The 23,263-nt window shown below is 37.7% G+C and overlaps 1 protein-coding gene across 1 annotated transcript in view; it reads left to right on the top strand.

The window, feature by feature from the left end:
• The window catches only part of LOC139761764 (ufm1-specific protease 1-like), a 57,572-nt gene that overhangs the window by 30,210 nt on the left and 4,099 nt on the right, over positions 1-23,263 (top strand). The window contains exons 2-3 of the mRNA XM_071686200.1: positions 5,995-6,143; positions 8,713-8,904. Coding sequence (XP_071542301.1) covers positions 6,000-6,143; positions 8,713-8,904 — 336 coding nt within the window. The 5' untranslated portion in view covers positions 5,995-5,999. The remainder of the gene's footprint in view (positions 1-5,994; positions 6,144-8,712; positions 8,905-23,263) is intronic.

Raw genomic sequence — 23,263 nt, 5'->3', positions numbered from 1 at the left:
TACAGAGGTATAAGTTTGTTGAGTATTCCTGGTAAATTATATGGGAGGGTATTGATTGAGAGGGTGAAGGCATGTACAGAGCATCAGATTGGGGAAGAGCAGTGCGGTTTCAGAGTGGTAGAGGATGTGTGGATCAGGTGTTTGCTTTGAAGATTGTATGTGAGAAATACTTAGAAAAGCAAATGGATTTGTATGTAGCATTTATGGATCTGGAGAAGGCATATGATAGAGTTGATAGAGATGCTCTGTGGAAGGTATTAAGAATATATGGTGTGGGAGGCAAGTTGTTAGAAGCAGTGAAAAGTTTTTATCGAGGATGTAAGGCATGTGTACGTGTAGGAAGAGAGGAAAGTGATTGGTTCTTAGTGAATGTAGGTTTGCGGCAGGGGTGTGTGATGTCTCCATGGTTGTTTAATTTGTTTATGGATGGGGTTGTTAGGGAGGTAAATGCAAGAGTTTTGGAAAGAGGGGCAAGTATGAAGTCTGTTGGGGATGAGAGAGCTTGGGAAGTGAGTCAGTTGTTGTTCGCTGATGATACAGCGCTGGTGGCTGATTCATGTGAGAAACTGCAGAAGCTGGTGACTGAGTTTGGTAAAGTGTGTGGAAAGAAGAAAGTTAAGAGTAAATGTGAATAAGAGCAAGGTTATTAGGTACAGTAGGGGTGAGGGTCAAGTCAATTGGGAGGTGAGTTTGAATGGAGAAAAACTGGAGGAAGTGAAGTGTTTTAGATATCTGGGAGTGGATCTGTCAGCGGATGGAACCATGGAAGCGGAAGTGGATCATAGGGTGGGGGAGGGGGCGAAAATTCTGGGAGCCTTGAAGAATGTGTGGAAGTCGAGAACATTATCTCGGAAAGCAAAAATGGGTATGTTTGAAGGAATAGTGGTTCCAACAATGTTGTATGGTTGCGAGGCGTGGGCTATGGATAGAGATGTGCGCAGGAGGATGGATGTGCTGGAAATGAGATGTTTGAGGAAAATGTGTGGTGTGAGGTGGTTTGATCGAGTAAGTAACGTAAGGGTAAGAGAGATGTGTGGAAATAAAAAGAGCGTGGTTGAGAGAGCAGAAGAGGGTGTTTTGAAATGGTTTGGGCACATGGAGAGAATGAGTGAGGAAAGATTGACCAAGAGGATATATGTGTCGGAGGTGGAGGGAACGAGGAGAAGAGGGAGACCAAATTGGAGGTGGAAAGATGGAGTGAAAAAGATTTTGTGTGATCGGGGCCTGAACATGCAGGAGGGTGAAAGGAGGGCAAGGAATAGAGTGAATTGGAGCGATGTGGTATACAGGGGTTGACGTGCTGTCAGTGGATTGAATCAAGGCATGTGAAGCGTCTGGGGTAAACCATGGAAAGCTGTGTAGGTATGTATATTTGCGTGTGTGGACGTGTGTATGTACATGTGTATGGGGGGGGGGTTGGGCCATTTCTTTCGTCTGTTTCCTTGCGCTACCTCGCAAACGCGGGAGACAGCGACAAAGTATAAAAAAAAAAAAAATATATATATATATATATATCGAGGATGTAAGGCATGTGTACGTGTAGGAAGAGAGGAAAGTGATTGGTTCTCAGTGAATGTAGGTTTGCGGCAGGGGTGTGTGATGTCTCCATGGTTGTTTAATTTGTTTATGGATGGGGTTGTTAGGGAGGTAAATGCAAGAGTTTTGGAAAGAGGGGCAAGTATGAAGTCTGTTGGGGATGAGAGAGCTTGGGAAGTGAGTCAGTTGTTGTTCGCTGATGACACAGCGCTGGTGGCTGATTCATGTGTGAAACTGCAGAAGCTGGTGACTGAGTTTGGTAAAGTGTGTGGAAGAAGAAAGTTAAGAGTAAATGTGAATAAGAGCAAGGTTATTAGGTACAGTAGGGTTGAGGGTCAAGTCAATTGGGAGGTGAGTTTGAATGGAGAAAAACTGGAGGAAGTGAAGTGTTTTAGATATCTGGGAGTGGATCTGGCAGCGGATGGAACCATGGAAGCGGAAGTGGATCATAGGGTGGGGGAGGGGGCGAAAATTCTGGGGGCCTTGAAGAATGTGTGGAAGTCGAGAACATTATCTCGGACAGCAAAAATGGGTATGTTTGAAGGAATAGTGGTTCCAACAATGTTGTATGGTTGCGAGGCGTGGGCTATGGATAGAGTTGTGCGCAGGAGGATGGATGTGCTGGAAATGAGATGTTTGAGGACAATGTGTGGTGTGAGGTGGTTTGATCGAGTGAGTAACGTAAGGGTAAGAGAGATGTGTGGAAATAAAAAGAGCGTGGTTGAGAGAGCAGAAGAGGGTGTTTTGAAGTGGTTTGGGCACATGGAGAGGATGAGTGAGGAAAGATTGACCAAGAGGATATATGTGTCGGAGGTGGAGGGAACAAGGAGAAGAGGGAGACCAAATTGGAGGTGGAAAGATGGAGTGAAAAAGATTTTGTGTGATCGGGGCCTGAACATGCAGGAGGGTGAAAGGAGGGCAAGGAATAGAGTGAATTGGAGCGATGTGGTATACCGGGGCTGACGTGCTGTCAGTGGATTGAATCAAGGCATGTGAAGAGTCTGGGGTAAACCATGGAAAGCTGTGTAGGTATGTATATTTGCGTGTGTGGACGTATGTATATACATGTGTATGGGGGGGGGTTGGGCCATTTCTTTCGTCTGTTTCCTTGCGCTACCTCGCAAACGTGGGAGACAGCGACAAAGTATAAAAAAAAAAAAATATATATATATATATATATATATATATATATATATATATATATATATATATATTGTTTATTTGGGAATTGTAATCAGTAATTTCAAATGTCTAAAGAGTTTTAAGAATCTGACTCTGTGCATGAGGGATCTCACAAGCCTTAATTTGAACTCTAAATTTATGTAGACATTTAATTTTACCAAACATATTTGCAAAACTCAGCTTAAGTCATATTCAGACATTATGAGGCATAGCTACATTCCCAGAGATGGAATGAAGAAAGGATGATAGATCTTGCTACAATGCAGGCTAGCCTTTTATTACAGCAACATCTGATTTGTATACGAACTAATTAAAGCCCTATAAAATTGAAACAAGTGACAGATAAATTCTCTTGATCTGCCGTCCACAGTATGGTTACTTTTCTCATGTCCTTGTTACACCCTAAGACATCAGAAAATAACTTTAGGACCCCATAGATTTCCCTACAGTTTCTTTAGGGTTTGCTTCATGAACACAAAAATGTATTTCAAATAGTGTTTTGATGTCCTTTTTCCTCTTTTATTCCCATAATTTCCATCTACTTCAAAGCCATGCCCACTGTGAAATCTTAAAATTGCTCATATTACTCTTGCTGCACCTAAAATCCCAGACCTTATATCACCTCTACACTTTGTGATGATGCATTTCTGATAAGTTCATTGATTTCTGTCATCGAAAAATGGCAGTTTCCATAAACAAGGATATAACCGAAACTTAAGATGAATGCAATTGCTTGCAGGTAAGGTGAATTTTTATTGGTTTTGTTAATTTTTACAAGTATTCGCTTTTACTGTAATTCACTCCATATTTTCTTTTATAAACTACTGTCACCTTATGTTATATTCAGTGAAATTTAATGCTCCAAATCATGCTCATCAGGTTGTGTAATCACATCGAACTATATTAAGCACATAAAATGTGTGACAATTTGTCAAAGCGAGCTCCAGCACAAAACTTTAATGAATGATGAATTACCAAAGGTATGGCAGAAGGAACTTACATTATAGGAAGAAAGGTATATCAGTGGACATCTAATATTTAGTACAGGAGATAAGACTTGTGGACTATGATTTGGATAATTTTTTGATAGTTTTCCATTTTTTGGATAATTTTTTTATTTTCACCACCTCAACAATATATTTTGTATCTGTGAAGAAAAGTTGGGAATGTTGAAAACCAGAGTAATTTGTGGTGACAAAATATTTAGGTACTATTGTTGAAAGCAAAGCTAGTGGGAACATTTGCTTCCCATCAGTCATGATCAGTTTCCTTAACTAAAGGTCATATTGTTTTGTAGTACAGATGACCCCTGACTTAGGATTTTTTTACTTTACGATGGTGAGATATTCAACAATCTATTATAAAATTGGCTTTGTGTTAGGTGATTTAGTTTTACTGTGGTGTAATAAAATTCTACAGAACATGCTATTGTTGGAATATGTGTTTTAGAACACGCAAGGTAGGGCAGGCTAAGCTATGATGTTAGTAGATTAGATGTTCAGTATTTAATGTATTTTTGATTTATGATATCTTGCATTTTCCTCCCAAAAAAGCAAGTCATCGATGCTATTAATACCATGTTTTCTCTGTTGCTACCTAAATTTTAGAAGTATTTATGAATATTCTTATGCAGAAATGTGTGAATGCAACACTTAGACCTATTATTGCTTACACTCCATTATCTTATCTCTTTCAGCATGTTCCCATGAAGTTCTAATTAGCCTTATACTTCATCTTCCAAATCACTCTTTATAGTTTCTTTCTTGAATTTTCTCCTTTATTGAATTTTTCATATCCTTATACTCTGTGTGTCTTTTTATAAGCAGTGATTGATCAGAAAGAGATATGGTCTGTGGGTTACTCGTTATAAAGCTACAGTTATTAGTATCACAATGTATGGTTAATCTTTTGCGCACTTTTCACATCATCATACCTGCGTAAATTATTTGAATCACTACGTATGAGTAATCATTCATGCATTTTTCATATAATCCTACCTGCATAGCCTGCTTGTACTTTATTAAAGAATTTTAGTACAAGTACACCACTGAATTTCCGGCATCTGATGGTTCGGCGCCTCCTTTAGTTTGGACAGAATTACGCGAGGGAACTTGAAATTACCATGGCCACCATACTAGTTTACTGGGTGGCCACAGATGGCATGTTTAGGGCACGCTTATTTACATTCTTTACACTGCACTTGTTGGTGGTGATACTGCAATTCTGTGAGATTCTTAGCTTATTTTGCTTAAATTCAACCCTAGCTGTGGCTTCTAAGACATATGAGAGTGTCAATTGTGGTGTTAAATGTAAACACCAGTCCATATTGATCCAAGATAAAGTAGAACTGTCAAAGAAAATGGACTGTGGTATTTCAGTCTATAAGCTGTGGGACATCTACAGTATTGGTTCATGAGCTGTTTATGATATAAAGAAGCAAAAGGAGAAAATATTGAAATACTATGCAGACAGCAATTCCAAGAAGCAAGGGACGATTAGAAAACCTTTGAAAGATGGTAAGAGTACTGAGCACGATCGAGTGATGATGGAATGGTTTCAACAGCGTTGGAGTGATGGAGTGGACTTGTCAGGTAGCATGATAATGGACCAAACTGAGTTGTTCCATAAAGAACTAAAATTACAACATGAGAGTGACTATAGTGAAAAAATGACTTCAAAGATTCAAGAAGCTTCATGGAATTTCCGTGAATAAAGTGTGCAGAGAAAAGTGGTCTGCAAACCACGAAGGAGCTGCTGAGTATGTGGATGAATTTGCAAAACTCGTAGCTGACGAGCACCTCAGTCCTGAGCAGGTGTATAATGTAGACGAATTTGCGTAATCCTGGTGATGCACACTTGGAAAAACACTAACAACAGAGGATGAAAAAGACCCCACAGGATTCAAACAATCTAAGGACGGCCTTAACATCTTAGGGTGCTCAAACATTTGATATTTACTTAATTTAGATTCCTAGCGGTCCATGGTATACTTTAGACACACGGAAGATGTATAATTAGTGGGCTAGAGGTGTGTTGATGAATTATCATTGTGTGACAACAGTTGGTCCAGCAAAATGGTTAATCTGGTCAGGCTTTGGAACCAAGAGTGCCGGAAAATTGGTAGTATACCTGTAATATATACCTCATACAGTAACAGTGTGCATAACCTCTGTTTTCTTTCACATATATTACCCTGTTTGATGTCCTTAATGTTTTTAACATTTTATGCATAATGTTTTTTTTGTATTCAAGCTTAAAGATTTCATCCTTTTTCAGAACAAATGGGAGGTGGACAAAATTATGTGTGTGACCTCTTAACAAATGTACACAGGGGTTTACAACTTCCGGCAGATGTGTCTGAAGTAGAACTTGTTTTTGGTGATTACCTATATTATCACTATGGCTGTGATGGCTTTGATGACCGGGTAAGAATTTAACCTAGCTCATTATAAGTAAGCAACTTTTACATTGCTTACTATTATCAGTCATGATATTTCTTTCTTTTTTTCCTTCTTTCATGCTTGTTTGCCATTTCCCTTGTTATTGAGGTAAGGACATGAACAAAGAAAAGGTCTCATTTACTTGCTTCCATTCTATAGGTGTCATGTGTAGTGCACTAAATCCATAGTCCCCTATCCACATCCAGTCCCTACAGACCTTTCCATGGTTTCTTCTAGCTGCCCTGGTTCAATCCATTGACAGCATGTCATCCCCTGAATATCACATCACTCCATTTCATTTTTTCATGTACATGCCTATCTGTCCTGCATGTTCAGGCCCCAAGCACAGAATTTTTTTTCCATTCCATCCTTCCATCTCTATTTTTATTTCCCCATTTTTTCTTGACTGTTCCACTTCTGGTACATGGATCTTTTTTCCTAACATCTCACTTATCTCTCCATATGTCCACATCATCACAGCGCTACCTCTTCTACTCTCTTAACCATATTCTTCTTATTACCACACCTTTCATTACTTAATAAACCAAAACTTCAAACATGTCTTCGAACACTTCATTTCCAACACATCCACCCTCTTTTGTATATTCTCATCTGTATGTCATGCCATGCATTCATACATCACTGGGATTACTATACCCTTTTATGCCCTCCCATATAGTGACTCCTCTTTCTACACATTTCTCAGTGCTCCCAGAACCTTCACCCCCCCCCCCCCTTACCCACCCTATAACTATCCTCTGCTTCCGTGGTTCCAGTTGCTGCCATATCCACAGAATGTACGCTCTTATTAGAAAAAGAAAAAAAAGGATTTTGAACGGGAAACAGGTGCATAGACTAGTTTTATAATACATACTTAGGTAGTTCATAGAGAAAGTCTAACAGAAAGAAAGAAGAAAAGGCATTCTTTGGTATGGGTTTGTAAATAGTAAAAGGAATGGACACCTCAAAATCCAAACATGGAAAACCAGATGTTTGTGAAACTGCAGTCAACCTTTGTATATTGAAAGTAAAAAACCTCTGTTTTCAAGACATAACAGTAAACATAATCTCAGCTCCTTGTGTCTACACTTTTCACAGACATTGGGTTTTCTTTATTTCCTAAATGTTGGCTTATTTTTCACAAGATATGCCTCTTAGGGTGTATCGCATTATGGGGTATATCTTACTTTTAACCCTTAAACTGCAACATTCATCATTTGATAGTGTATGATCATTGTGACATACATCATATGAGACAAGGTTTCTGTTGCTCTTTTGAATAGTGTGCCAAATATAGCATTCATAAATCATGTCACATGTCCCATTAGGTCTTGTCACACTGCCTGTGCATCACTCAGGCTCTCAGTAGCATCTTTGTCAGCATAGAGCTCTTCCTTCATTGTTGTGTCCTGTTACTTTCTACTTCTTATGGCACGTGTTGTGTGCAAGGAAAGTCTGATGCATAGAAGAGTGTTTATGAAGCATAAGCTTAATAGGAAGTCCAAGATAAACTTGTTTATTCACTTTATTTCAGTTACACATTCATTCTTTTGTTTGGATATTCTAAATGCAGCAGGCATCATATGGTGTCAGTATACATCAACTGTGCCATTCATTATTTGAGACGAGATTTCTTCCCACTCGTCTAAAATTCAGTACCCTACCCACTCTTTGGTTCTTCCTCCTTGCTCCTTCCTTGTTACCTCACTCCTCTTCCCTCCTCTACAATGCACTGAGGAGGTGCTGGCGAGGTGGCATTCAGACACCCACTTTATTACTCCACAGTGGCAAAACAATGGTTGATGAATTGTTTATATTTTAAAGTTTTATTTTTGTGCACGCACAACTTAGATTTTATGAAAACTTTGTTTTTGAGAGATTTTGTAATTCTCTTTTATGTGCATGATGTTTTCTTTTAGTAGCAGTTTAAGGGTTCAGCTTTTTTCATTGCTGAAATATATCATATGAACTCAACATTATTAATCTCCTTTGTCGATCAAAAGTCCCTATAGAAACTGATACAGTGTATTTACATGGTTATCAAATATCTTCAGTGTCTTTGATATTATTCCACAATCCCTACAGAAACTGATACAGTATTTGAACATTTAAAAATTTGTAATGTATTCATCTGTCTATCCTCCTGTCGTAGGCATTATTCCCCTTTTGTAGATTTAACAGCTAATTCTTTGTGAATACTGTATTATTCACATACATCCTCCCTACTGTCTATTCTTTTTCAGAATGTTTCAGTATGTTTTCCTTATCTTAGCAAGGTGATTGTGAGTAGGTGTTAGGCAGGCTAATAATTAAGAGTAAGGATAATACAATGGAGGGTGTTTGTAAATAGGTACAGGTTTTGAAAAAATCTGGGAGGTTTATGTAGACATTAGCATGTTGAGATGATTGGAGCAGCTATTCTACAAGGCAGAAATTTGGGTTCATGCAGCTTATCAGAAACAGATTTTTGGGTTCAAGATTCAAGGACAAACCTGTATTGATTATAGAATTAACATGATATGATATCATAGTGATGAATGAATATTTCTCCAAGGGCTGGGGATGTGGATACAGGACACTAATGACCTTGTGTTCATGGATACGAGGGCAGTTGAAATCACAAGAAAGTTCTTATAGTTTACCACCTGTGCCATCTAATCGTCGCATACAAGAAATCCTCGTAGAAATTGGAGATAAAGAAAATGACATCATAGGCTCAAAGCAGTGGATTGGCAGTGTTGAGGTATGGACCCACTTTCAACCTTAATTATATGCATACATAGGTATGCTGGTATCCACATGAGAAATGAAACAGGAAGATTCAAGCACTTTCGTGGTATTTTTTATCTTTAGTAATATTTTGGAACGTGAAATATCACAAAAGCTCTCAAATCATCATGTTTCATTTTCCTTGCGGCTACCAGTATATTCGTTAATCACTTGTTCTTTTATGATTTGTCTCTGAATATATATAGACATAGTACCAGATGTTCAGCTTGAAAATACAAACTTATAAAAACCTAAAACTTTCCACATCAATAGTTCAGCCTTGGATCATGGATTAACATGGTTGTAGATTCACAAAGTGGTTGTAGGAAGAGGTCCAGGCTCTTATCCCTGTTTCTTTCAAGATTTTGTATGAGCTATAGCTCATGAAGCCTTTTATGTGCAAGGGGGAAGTAGAATATGAAGGGGCCTCCGAGTGGTAAATGCATTAAGATACTCGGTTTGAGGGTGCCAAATTTTGTGACTTTGAATAGGGCTTGCAAGTGGAAGTTTCTCAGGTTCAAATCAAATGAATGAGTGTTGCCAGCTTCAGTAAACCAGTATCTTTTCTTTTATTTTTCTGCTCTTAAGGAGATCAGATTTATAAGAGAGTGAGTTGATAACCCTGTGAAGTGAACAGGTTTAGTAGGTTAGTTTTTAAAAGTGCATTTGCCAAAGGAGAGTGAAATTTTAATTTCAAATGTAACCAAAAGGCAACACTTTGTCAGTTAAACATTTAAGTTCTGCTCATGTTTCTGGGATATTTTGCTTTAATGAGCTTCATTACTGGTACTAGCATTACTTTGGGGACGATTTGAGACCTCTAACACAACCTGAGCCAGAAATGTATAGTATGTATATGTTGAAATGTATATGTATGTATATGTTGAAATGTATATGTATGTATATGTTGAAATGTATATGTATGTATATGTTGAAATGTATATGTATGTATATGTTGAAATGTATATGTATGTATATGTTGAAATGTATATGTATGTATATGTTGAAATGTATATGTATGTATATGTTGAAATGTATATGTATGTATATGTTGAAATGTATATGTATGTATATGTTGAAATGTATATGTATGTATATGTTGAAATGTATATGTATGTATATGTTGAAATGTATATGTATGTATATGTTGAAATGTATATGTATGTATATGTTGAAATGTATATGTATGTATATGTTGAAATGTATATGTATGTATATGTTGAAATGTATATGTATGTATATGTTGAAATGTATATGTATGTATATGTTGAAATGTATATGTATGTATATGTTGAAATGTATATGTATGTATATGTTGAAATGTATATGTATGTATATGTTGAAATGTATATGTATGTATATGTTGAAATGTATATGTATGTATATGTTGAAATGTATATGTATGTATATGTTGAAATGTATATGTATGTATATGTTGAAATGTATATGTATGTATATGTTGAAATGTATATGTATGTATATGTTGAAATGTATATGTATGTATATGTTGAAATGTATATGTATGTATATGTTGAAATGTATATGTATGTATATGTTGAAATGTATATGTATGTATATGTTGAAATGTATATGTATGTATATGTTGAAATGTATATGTATGTATATGTTGAAATGTATATGTATGTATATGTTGAAATGTATATGTATGTATATGTTGAAATGTATATGTATGTATATGTTGAAATGTATATGTATGTATATGTTGAAATGTATATGTATGTATATGTTGAAATGTATATGTATGTATATGTTGAAATGTATATGTATGTATATGTTGAAATGTATATGTATGTATATGTTGAAATGTATATGTATGTATATGTTGAAATGTATATGTATGTATATGTTGAAATGTATATGTATGTATATGTTGAAATGTATATGTATGTATATGTTGAAATGTATATGTATGTATATGTTGAAATGTATATGTATGTATATGTTGAAATGTATATGTATGTATATGTTGAAATGTATATGTATGTATATGTTGAAATGTATATGTATGTATATGTTGAAATGTATATGTATGTATATGTTGAAATGTATATGTATGTATATGTTGAAATGTATATGTATGTATATGTTGAAATGTATATGTATGTATATGTTGAAATGTATATGTATGTATATGTTGAAATGTATATGTATGTATATGTTGAAATGTATATGTATGTATATGTTGAAATGTATATGTATGTATATGTTGAAATGTATATGTATGTATATGTTGAAATGTATATGTATGTATATGTTGAAATGTATATGTATGTATATGTTGAAATGTATATGTATGTATATGTTGAAATGTATATGTATGTATATGTTGAAATGTATATGTATGTATATGTTGAAATGTATATGTATGTATATGTTGAAATGTATATGTATGTATATGTTGAAATGTATATGTATGTATATGTTGAAATGTATATGTATGTATATGTTGAAATGTATATGTATGTATATGTTGAAATGTATATGTATGTATATGTTGAAATGTATATGTATGTATATGTTGAAATGTATATGTATGTATATGTTGAAATGTATATGTATGTATATGTTGAAATGTATATGTATGTATATGTTGAAATGTATATGTATGTATATGTTGAAATGTATATGTATGTATATGTTGAAATGTATATGTATGTATATGTTGAAATGTATATGTATGTATATGTTGAAATGTATATGTATGTATATGTTGAAATGTATATGTATGTATATGTTGAAATGTATATGTATGTATATGTTGAAATGTATATGTATGTATATGTTGAAATGTATATGTATGTATATGTTGAAATGTATATGTATGTATATGTTGAAATGTATATGTATGTATATGTTGAAATGTATATGTATGTATATGTTGAAATGTATATGTATGTATATGTTGAAATGTATATGTATGTATATGTTGAAATGTATATGTATGTATATGTTGAAATGTATATGTATGTATATGTTGAAATGTATATGTATGTATATGTTGAAATGTATATGTATGTATATGTTGAAATGTATATGTATGTATATGTTGAAATGTATATGTATGTATATGTTGAAATGTATATGTATGTATATGTTGAAATGTATATGTATGTATATGTTGAAATGTATATGTATGTATATGTTGAAATGTATATGTATGTATATGTTGAAATGTATATGTATGTATATGTTGAAATGTATATGTATGTATATGTTGAAATGTATATGTATGTATATGTTGAAATGTATATGTATGTATATGTTGAAATGTATATGTATGTATATGTTGAAATGTATATGTATGTATATGTTGAAATGTATATGTATGTATATGTTGAAATGTATATGTATGTATATGTTGAAATGTATATGTATGTATATGTTGAAATGTATATGTATGTATATGTTGAAATGTATATGTATGTATATGTTGAAATGTATATGTATGTATATGTTGAAATGTATATGTATGTATATGTTGAAATGTATATGTATGTATATGTTGAAATGTATATGTATGTATATGTTGAAATGTATATGTATGTATATGTTGAAATGTATATGTATGTATATGTTGAAATGTATATGTATGTATATGTTGAAATGTATATGTATGTATATGTTGAAATGTATATGTATGTATATGTTGAAATGTATATGTATGTATATGTTGAAATGTATATGTATGTATATGTTGAAATGTATATGTATGTATATGTTGAAATGTATATGTATGTATATGTTGAAATGTATATGTATGTATATGTTGAAATGTATATGTATGTATATGTTGAAATGTATATGTATGTATATGTTGAAATGTATATGTATGTATATGTTGAAATGTATATGTATGTATATGTTGAAATGTATATGTATGTATATGTTGAAATGTATATGTATGTATATGTTGAAATGTATATGTATGTATATGTTGAAATGTATATGTATGTATATGTTGAAATGTATATGTATGTATATGTTGAAATGTATATGTATGTATATGTTGAAATGTATATGTATGTATATGTTGAAATGTATATGTATGTATATGTTGAAATGTATATGTGCATGTGTGGACGTGTATGTATATACATGTGTATGTGGGTGGGTTAGGCTATTCTTTCGTCTGTTTCCTTGCGCTACTCCACTAATGCGGGAGACAGCAACAAAGCAAAATAATAATAATAATAATAATAGGTCAGGTCAAGGCTATCTTCATTACTCTGTCATCTTCACTCATTCATATTTTCACTGCAACCCCATCACAGGTCTTTGACTTGACCCCTACCCTGTTCCCTTGAGACCACTGCCTTTGATGTGATCTGTAAAGTTCAGGATGCTGATTGTGTTGTAGAATAAAAAGAGAAAATATGAAAACAGTTTGCTGAGGCGTGGGTGGGTTAGGCTATTCTTTCGTCTGTTTCCTTGCGCTACTCCACTAATGCGGGAGACAGCAACAAAGCAAAATAATAATAATAATAATAATAATAATAATATAGGTCAGGTCAAGGCTATCTTCATTACTCTGTCATCTTCACTCATTCATATTTTCACTGCAACCCCATCACAGGTCTTTGACTTGACCCCTACCCTGTTCCCTTGAGACCACTGCCTTTGATGTGATCTGTAAAGTTCAGGATGCTGATTGTGTTGTAGAATAAAAAGAGAAAATATGAAAACAGTTTGCTGAGGCGTGGGTGGGTTAGGCTATTCTTTCGTCTGTTTCCTTGCGCTACCTCGCTAACGCTGGGATCGGCAGCGACAAAGTATGATAAATAAGTAAAATACTTCAAGTTCACAAGAGACATTATTTACATTTTTTTGTTTCATGTAAAGTGTGTATGTATTTCTTTATTAATTGTTTGTATTTTCTTCTACTCTGCCACACTAATCTATGATTTGAGGTCTCTTCCATAATCACAAACAGCCTTAAAAGGACCCAGTGGTCTGTTACTGTTGGAATTCCTTTTTAACCCTCTAGATCAGGTCAACCACTTCTGAAACCACACTGCTCTTCCCAATCTGATGCTCTGTACATGCCTTCACCCTCTCAATCATATACACATATATATACATAAATGCCCATACACGCACTATACATACATATCATTAATATAAATACACGTACACAGACATATACTAGCTGTTATGTGTAATGCACCAAAACCACAGCTCCCTATCCACATCCAGGCCCCACAGACCTTTCCATGGTTTACCCAGACGCTTCACATGCCGTGGTTCAATCCATTGACAGCACGTCTGACCCCAGTATACCACATCATTCCATTTTGCTCTGTTTCTTGCACGCCTCTCACCCTCCTGTATGTTCAGGCCCTGATCTCTCAAAATCTTTTTCACTCCATCTTTCCACCCCCAATTTGGTCTCCCACTTCTTCTCGTTCCCTCCACCTCTGACACATATATCCTCTTGGTCAATCTTTCCTCACTCATTCTCTCGATGTGCCCAAACCATTTCAAAACACCCTCTTCTGCTCTCTCAACCAGGCTCTTTTTATTTCCACACATCTCTCTTACCCTTACATTACTTACTCGATCAAACCACCTCGCACAGCTCTATCCATAGCCCACGCCTCGCAACCATACAACATTGTTGGAACCACTATTCCTTCAAACATACCCATTTTTGCTTTCCGAGACAATGTTCTCGACTTCCACACATTCTTTAAGGCTCCCAGGATTTTCGCCCCCTCCCCCACCCTATGATTCACTTCCGCTTCCATGGTTCCATCCGCTGCCAGATCCACTCCCAGATATCTAAAACACTTTACTTCCTCCAGTTTTTCTCCATTCAAACTTACCTCCCCATTGACTTGACCCTCAACCCTACTGTACCTAATAACCTTGCTCTTATTCACATTTACTCTTAACTTTCTTCTTTCACACACTTTACCAAACTCAGTCACCAGCTTCTGCAGTTTCTCACATGAATCAGCCACTAGTGCTGTATCATCAGCGAACAACAACTGACTCACTTCCCAAGCTCTCTCATCCACAACAGACTTCATTCTTGCCCCTCTTTCCAAAACTCTTGCATTCACCTCCCTAACAACCCCATCCATAAACAGATTAAACAACCATGGAGACATCACACACCCCTGCCGCAAACCTACATTCACTGAGAACCAATCACTTTCCTCTCTTCCTACCCGTACACATGCCTTACATCCTCGATAAAAACTTTTCACTGCTTCTAACAACTTGCCACCAACACCATATATTCTTAATACCTTCCACAGGGCATCTCTATCAACTCTATCATATGCCTTCTCCAGATCCATAAATGCTACATACAAATCCATTTGCTTTTCTAAGTATTTCTCGCATACATTCTTCAAAGCAAACACCTGATCCACACATCCTCTACCACTTCTGAAACCACACTGCTCTTCCCCAATCTGATGCTCTGTACATGCCTTCACCCTCTCAATCATATACACATATGTATACATAAATGCCCATACACGCACATATACATACATATACATATCAACATATAAATACACGTACACAGACATATACTAGCTGTTATGTGTAATGCACCAAAACCACAGCTCCCTATCCACATCCAGGCCCCACAGACCTTTCCATGGTTTACCCCAGATGCTAAACATGTCCTGGTTCAGTCCATTGACAGCATGTTGACCCCAGTATACCACATCATTCCATTTTGCTCTGTTTCTTGCACGCCTCTCACCCTCCTGTATGTTCAGGCCCCGATTGCTCAAAATCTTTTACACTCCATCCTTCTGCCTCCAATTCGGTCTCCTGCTTCTTGTCCCCCTCCACCTTTGACATATATCCTCTTTGTCAATCTTTCCTCCTTCATTCTCTTCATATGTCCAAACCATTTGAAAACACCCTCTTCTACTCTCTCAACCACACTCTTTTTATTTCCACACATTTCTCTTACCCTTTCATTACTTACTCGACGAAACCACCTCACACCACAAATTGTCCTTAAACATTTCATTTCCAACACATGCACCCTCCTCCATACTGCCCATGCCTTGCAACCATATAACATTGTTGGAACTCCTATTCCTTCAAACATACCCATTTTTGCTCTCCAAGATAATGTTCTCTCCTTCCACACATTCTTCTTCGCTCCCAGAACCTTCACCCTCCTCCCCCACCCTGTGACTCACTTTCACTTCCATGGTTCCATCCACTGCTAAGTCCACTCCCAGATATCTAAAACTACTTCACATATGCATATTCATACTTGCTTGCCTTCATCCATTCCTGGTGCTACCCCACCCCACAGGAAACAGCATCCTTACCCCCTGCTTCAGCGAAGTAGCACCAGGAAAACAGAAAAAAGGTCACTTTGCTCACACTCAGTCTCAAGCTGTCATGTGTAATGCACCGGAACCACAGATGCCTATCCATGTCCAGGCCCCACAGACCTTTCCATGGTTTACCCTAGATGTTTCACATGCCCTGGTTCAGTCATTGATGTCACGTTGACCCCAGTATACCACATTGTTCCAATTTACTATATTCCTTGCACAACTCTCACCCTCCTGTATGTTCAGGCCCTGATTGCTCAAAATCTTTTTCACTCCATCCTTCCACCTCCAGTTTGGTCCCCTGCTTTTCCTTGTTTCCTCCATCTCTGACATATATCCTCTTTGTCAACCTATCCTCATTCATTCTCTCCATATGTCCAAACCATTTCAACACACCCTCTTCTGCTCTCTCAACCACACACTTTTTATTTCCACACATCTCTCTTAACCTTTCATTACTTACTCGATCAAACCACCACGTTTACATAATTAACTTACCAGTTTGATTGCTGTTTAAGCAAGGAGTGGTATTTATATTCATGATGTTCTGTACAGCAGGTCAATCCATTTTGAATATTTTTAAATTCCACGAAAGAATTATGTTGAATGAGACTGTCCCCTGAATATGATAGTGTCCCATGAATATGATTGAAAGTGGACTTAATTTACACATGAGAGCTAGAGAATGGATGTGAGCAGATGTGGCCTTTCTCCATATGTTTCCTGGCACATTTACCCTCTTCTGTATTATGAGTATTATGATGTATGAGTGCAAGGCATAGACCCTAGTTCAAAAAGTGGCCTAATAGGTAGGGTTTTCAAATAAATCTCTGAGGAAATTATCCTCACCCTTCACACTTCATTGGTATGTCCCCTCACTGAATATTGTGTTCAGTTTTGTTTATCCCCCCTTAAAAATACAGATATAATGAGATTGAATTGATGAGTTACCAAGATGATTCTTGTGATGATAAGCAAATCCTTTGAGAGGCGGCTGAATGACTTAAAAATATGTGGAGTGTATAAAAGAGAAGGTTAAGAGCTGATTTAATAGCTTTTAAGAATTGTCAGAAGCCCTGATAATCTTGATATAATAAGTTACTTAAGGTCATGAACGAATAGAAACTCATGGACAAACATTATACTTCAGGTGAGGCAGAGTAGCTTTTCTTTAACTGGATTGTTAATACATGGAATGTTGTACCAATTAGAGTGGTATAAAGCAGCTGTATGGATGTTTAAGAAAAAAATTGATAAATACTTCACTTTGTATCCCTGGGGATAGGGGAGAAAGAATACTTCCCATGCATTCCTCGCATGTCATACAAGGTGACTAAAGGGGATGGGAGCGGGGGGCTAGAAACCCTCCCCTCCTTGTATTTTAACTTTCTAAAAGGGGAAACAGAAGAAGGAGTCACACGGGGAGTGCTCATCCTCCTTGAAGGCTCAGATTGGGATGTCTAAATGTGTGTGGATGTAACCAAGATGAGAAAAAAGGAGAGATAGGTAGCATGTTTGAGGAAAGGAACCTGGATGTTTTGGCTCTGAGTGAAACGAAGCTCAAGGGTAAAGGGGAACAGTGGTTTGGGAATGTCTTGGAAGTAAAGGGAGTAAAGTTAGGGGTTAGTGAGAGGACAAGAGCAAGGGAAGGAGTAGCATTACTCCTGAAACAGGAGTGGTGGGAGTGTGATAGAGTGTAAGAAAGTAAACTCTAGATTGATATGGGTAAAACTGAAAGTTGATGGAGAGAGATGGGTGATTATTGGTGCATATGCACCTGGGCATGAGAAGAAAGATCATGACAGGCAAGTGTTTTGGGAGCAGCTGAATGAGTGTGTTTGTAGTTTTGATGCATGAGACCGGGTTATAGTGATGGGTGATTTGAATGCAAAGGTGAGTAATGTGGCACTTGAGGGAATAATTGGTATACATGGGGTGTTCAGTGTTGTAAATGGAAATGGTGAAGAGCTTGTAGATTTATGTGCTGAAAAAGGGCTGGTGATTGGGAATACCTGGTTTAAAAAGAGATATACATAAGTATATGTATGTAAGTAGGAGAGATGGCCAGAGAGCATTATTGGATTACGTTTGGGGATAGGGGAGAAAGAATACTTCCCACGTATTCCCTGCCTGTCGTAGAAGGCGACTAAAAGGGAAGGGAGCGGGGGGCTGAAAATCCTCCCCTCTCGTTTTTTTTTTTTTTTTTTTTTTTTTTTCTCCAAAAGAAGGAACAGAGAAGAGGGCCAGGTGAGGATATTTCCTCAAAGGCCCAGTCCTCTGTTCTTAACGCTACCTCGCTGTCGCGGGAAATGGCGGATAGTATGAAAAAAAAAAAAAAAAAATTAATTAATAGGAGCACGAAAGAGAGACTTTTGAATGTTTATGTTCTAAGAGGTGCAACTGGAGGGATGTCTGATATTATCTTGTGGAGGCGAAGGTGAAGATTTGTAGAGGTTTTCAGAAAAGAAGAGAGAATGTTGGGGTGAAGAGAGGTGAGAGTAAGTGAGCTTGGGAAGGAGACTTGTGTGAGGAAGTACCAGAAGAGACTGAGTACAGAATGGAAAAAGGTGAGAACAAAGGACATAAGGGGAGTGGGGGAGGAATGGGATGTATTTAGGGAAGCAGTAATGGCTTGCGCAAAAGATGCTTGTGGCATGAGAAGTGTGGGAAGTGGGCAGATTAGAAAGGGTGGTGAGTGGTGGGATGAAGAAGTAAAATTATTAGTGAAAGAGAAGAGAGGCATTTGGATGATTTTTGCAGGGAAATAGTGCAAATGCCTGGGAGATGTATAAAAGAAAGAGGCAGGAGGTCAAGAGAAAGGTGCAAGAGGTGAAAAAAAGGGCAAATGAGAGTTGGGGTGAGAGAGTATCATTAAATTTTAGGGAGAATAAAAAGATGTTTTGGAAGGAGGTAAATGAAGTGTGTAAAACAAGGGAACAAATGGGAACATCAGTGAAGGGGGCTAATGGGGAGGTGATAACAAGTAGTGGTGATGTGAGAAGGAGATGGAGTGAATATTTTGAAGGTTTGTTGAATGTGTTTGATGATAGAGTGGCAGATATAGGGTGTTTTGGTCGAGGTGGTGTGCGAAGTGAGAGGGTTAGAGAGAATGATTTGGTAAACAGAGAAGAGGTAGTAAAAGCTTTGCGGAAGATGAAAGCTGGCAAGACAGTGGGTTTGGATGGTATTGCAGTGGAACTTATTAAAAAAGGGGTGACTGTATTGTTGACTGGTTGATAAGATTATTTAATGTATGTATGATTCATGGTGAGGTGCCTGAGGATTGGCGGAATGCTTGCATAGTGCCATTGTGCAAAGGCAAAGGGGATAAAAGTGAGTGCTCAAATTACAGAGGTATAAGTTTGTTGAGTATTCCTGGGAAGTTATATGGGAGGGTATTGATTGAGAGGGTGAAGGCATGTACAGAGCATCAAATTGGGGAAGAGCAGTGTGGTTTCAGAAGTGGTAGAGGATGTGTGGATCAGGTGTTTGCTTTGAAGAATGTATGTGAGAAATACTTAGAAAAGCAAATGGATTTGTATGTGGCATTTATGGATCTGGAGAAGGCATATGATAGAGTTGATAGAGATGCTCTGTGGAAGGTATTAAGAATATATGGTGTGGGAGGCAAGTTGTTAGAAGCATTGAAAAGTTTTTATCGAGGATGTAAGGCATGTGTATGTGTAGGAAGAGAGGAAAGTGATTGGTTCTCAGTGAATGTTGGTTAGCGGCAGGGGTGCGTGATGTCTCCATGGTTGTTTAATTTGTTTATGGATGGGGTTGTTAGGGAGGTGAATGCAAGAGTTTTGGAGGGGCAAGTATGCATTCTATTGTGGATGAGAGAGCTTGGGAAGTGAGTCAGTTGTTGTTCGCTGATGATACAGCGCTGGTGGCTGATTCAGGTGAGAAACTGCAGAAGCTGGTGACTGAGTTTGGTAAAGTGTGTGAGAGAAGAAAGCTGAGAGTAAATGTGAATAAGAGCAAGGGAGGTGAATGCAAGAGTTTTGGAAAGAGGGGCAAGTATGCAGTCTGTTGTGGATGAGAGAGCTTGGGAAGTGAGTCAGTTGTTGTTCTCTGATGATACAGTGCTGATGGCTGATTCGGCTGAGAAACTACTGAAGCTGGTGACTGAGTTTGGTAAAGTGTGTGAAAGAAGAAAGCTGAGAGTATATGTGAATAAGAGCAAGGTTATTAGGTATAGTAGGGTTGAGGGACAAGTCAATTGGGAGGTAACTTTGAATGGAGAAAAACTGGAGGAAGTGAAGTGTTTTAGATATCTGTGAGTGGATTTGGCAGCGGATAGAACCATGGAAGCGGAAGTGAATCATAGGGTGGGGGAGGGAGCGAAAGTTCTGGGAGTGTTGAAGAATGTGTGGGAGTCGAGAACATTATCTCGGAAAGCAAAAATGGGCATGTTTGAAGGAATAGTGGTTCCAACAATGTTATACGGTTGCGAGGAGGAAGGTGGATGTGCTGGAAATGAGATGTTTGAGGACAATATGTGGTGTGAGGTGGTTTGATTGAGTAAGTAATGAAAGAGTAAGAGAGATGTGTGGTAATAAAAAGAGGTGTGGTTGAGAGAGCAGAAGAGGGTGCTTTGAAATGGTTTGGTCACATGGAGAGAATGAGTGAGGAAAGATTGACAAGAGGATATATGTGTCAGAGGTGGAGGGAATGAGGAGAAGTGGGGGACCAAACTGGAGGTGGAAAGATGGAGTGAATAAGATTTTGAGTGATCGGGGCCTGAACATGCAGGAGGGTGAAAGCTGTGCAAGGAATAGAGTGAATTGGAACGATGTGGTATACTGGGGTCGAAGTGTTGTCAATGGATTGAACCAGGGCATGTGAAGCATCTGGGGTAAACCATGGAAAGTTCTGTGGGGCCTGGATGTGGAAAGGGAGCTGTGGTTTTGCTGCATTATACATGACAGCTAGAGACTGAGTGTAAATGAATGTGGCCATTGTTGTCTTTTCCTAGTGCTACCTCATGCACTTGCGGGGGGGAGGGGGTTGTTATTTCACATGTGGCAGGGTGGCGATGGGAATGAATAAAGGTAGCCTATGAATTATGTACATGTGTATATATGTATATGTCTGTGTGTATATGTATGTATATGTTGAAATGTATATGTATGTATATGTTGAAATGTATATGTATGTATATGTTGAAATGTATATGTGCATGTGTGGACGTGTATGTATATACATTTGTATGTGGGTGGGTTGGACCACTCTTTTGTCTGTTTCCTTGCGCTACCTCGCTAACGCGGGAGGCAGCGACAAAGTATGATAAATAAGTAAAATACTTCAAGTTCACAAGAGACATTATTTACATTTTTTGTTTCATGTAAAGTGTGTATGTATTTCTTTATTAATTGTTTGTATTTTCTTCTACTCTGCCACACTAATCTATGAGTTTGAGGTCTCTTCCATAATCACAAACAGCCTTAAAAGGACCCAGTGGTCTGTTACTGTTGGAATTCCTTTTTACCCCTCTAGATCAGGTCAACCACTTCTGAAACCACACTGCTCTTCCCCAGTCTGATGCTCTGTACATGCCTTCACCCTCTCAATCAATACCCTCCCATATAGTTTACCAGGAATACTCAACAAACTTATACCTCTGTAATTTGAGCACTCACTCTTATCCCCTTTGCCTTTGTACAATGGCACTATGCAAGCATTCCGCCAATCCTCAGGCACCTCACCATGAATCGTACATACATTAAATAACCTTACCAACCAGTCAACAATACAGACACCCCCTTCTTTAATAAATTCCACTGCAATACCATCCAAACCTGCTGCCTTGCCGGCTTTCATCTTCCGCAAAGCTTTTACTACCTCTTCTCTGTTTACCAAATCATTTTCCCTAACCCTCTCACTTTGCACACCACCTCGACCAAAACACCCTATATCTGCCACTCTGTCATCAAACACATTCAACAAACCTTCAAAATACTCACCCCATCTTCTCACATCACCACTACTTGTTATCACCTCCCCATTAGCCCCCTTCACTGAAGTTCCCATTTGCTCCCTTGTCTTACGCACTTTATTTACCTCCTTCCAAAACATCTTTTTATTCTCCCTAAAATTTAATGATACTCTCTCACCCCAACTCTCATTTGCCCTCTTTTTCACCTTTGCACCTTTCTCTTGACCTCCTGCCTCTTTCTTTTATACATCTCCCACTCATTTGCATTTTTTCCCTGCAAAAATCGTCCAAATGCCTCTCTCTTCTCTTTCACTAATAATCTTACTTCTTAGTCCCACCACTCACTACCCTTTCTAATCTGCCCACTTCCCACACTTCTCATGCCACAAGCATCTTTTGTGCAGGCCATCACTGCTTCCCTAAATACATCCCATTCCTCCCCCACTCCCCTTACCTCCTTTGTTCTCACCTTTTTCCATTCTGTACTCAGTCTCTCCTGGTACTTTCTCACACAAGTCTCCTTCCCAAGCTCACTTACTCTCACCACTCTCTTCACCCAAACATTCTCTCTGCTTTTCTGAAAACCCCTACAAATCTTCACATTCGCCTCCACAAGATAATGATCAGACATCCCTCCAGTTGCACCTCTCAGCACATTAACATCCAAAGGTCTCTCTTTCGTGCGCCTATCAATTAACACATAATCCAATAACGCTCTCTGGCCATCTCTCCTACTTACATACGTATACTTATGTATATCTCGCTTTTTAAACCAGGTATTCCCAATCACCAGTCCTTTTTCAGCACATAAATCTACAAGCTGTTCACCATTTCCATTTACACCACTGAACACCCCATGTATACCAATTATTCCCTCAAGTGCCACATTACTCACCTTTGCATTCAAATCACCAATCACTATAACCCGGTCTTGTGCATCAAAACCACTAACACACTCATTCAGCTGCTCCCAAAACACTTGCCTGTCATGATCTTTCTTCTCATGCCCAGGTGCATATGCACCAATAATCACCCATCTCTCCATCAACTTTCAGTTTTACCCA

Source organism: Panulirus ornatus, chromosome 41 (assembly GCF_036320965.1).
Source record: "Panulirus ornatus isolate Po-2019 chromosome 41, ASM3632096v1, whole genome shotgun sequence".
In the NCBI taxonomy this organism is placed as follows: domain Eukaryota; kingdom Metazoa; phylum Arthropoda; class Malacostraca; order Decapoda; family Palinuridae; genus Panulirus; species Panulirus ornatus.
Note: the sequence above shows the minus strand (reverse complement) of the source record. Positions and strands in the feature narration are given on the sequence as shown.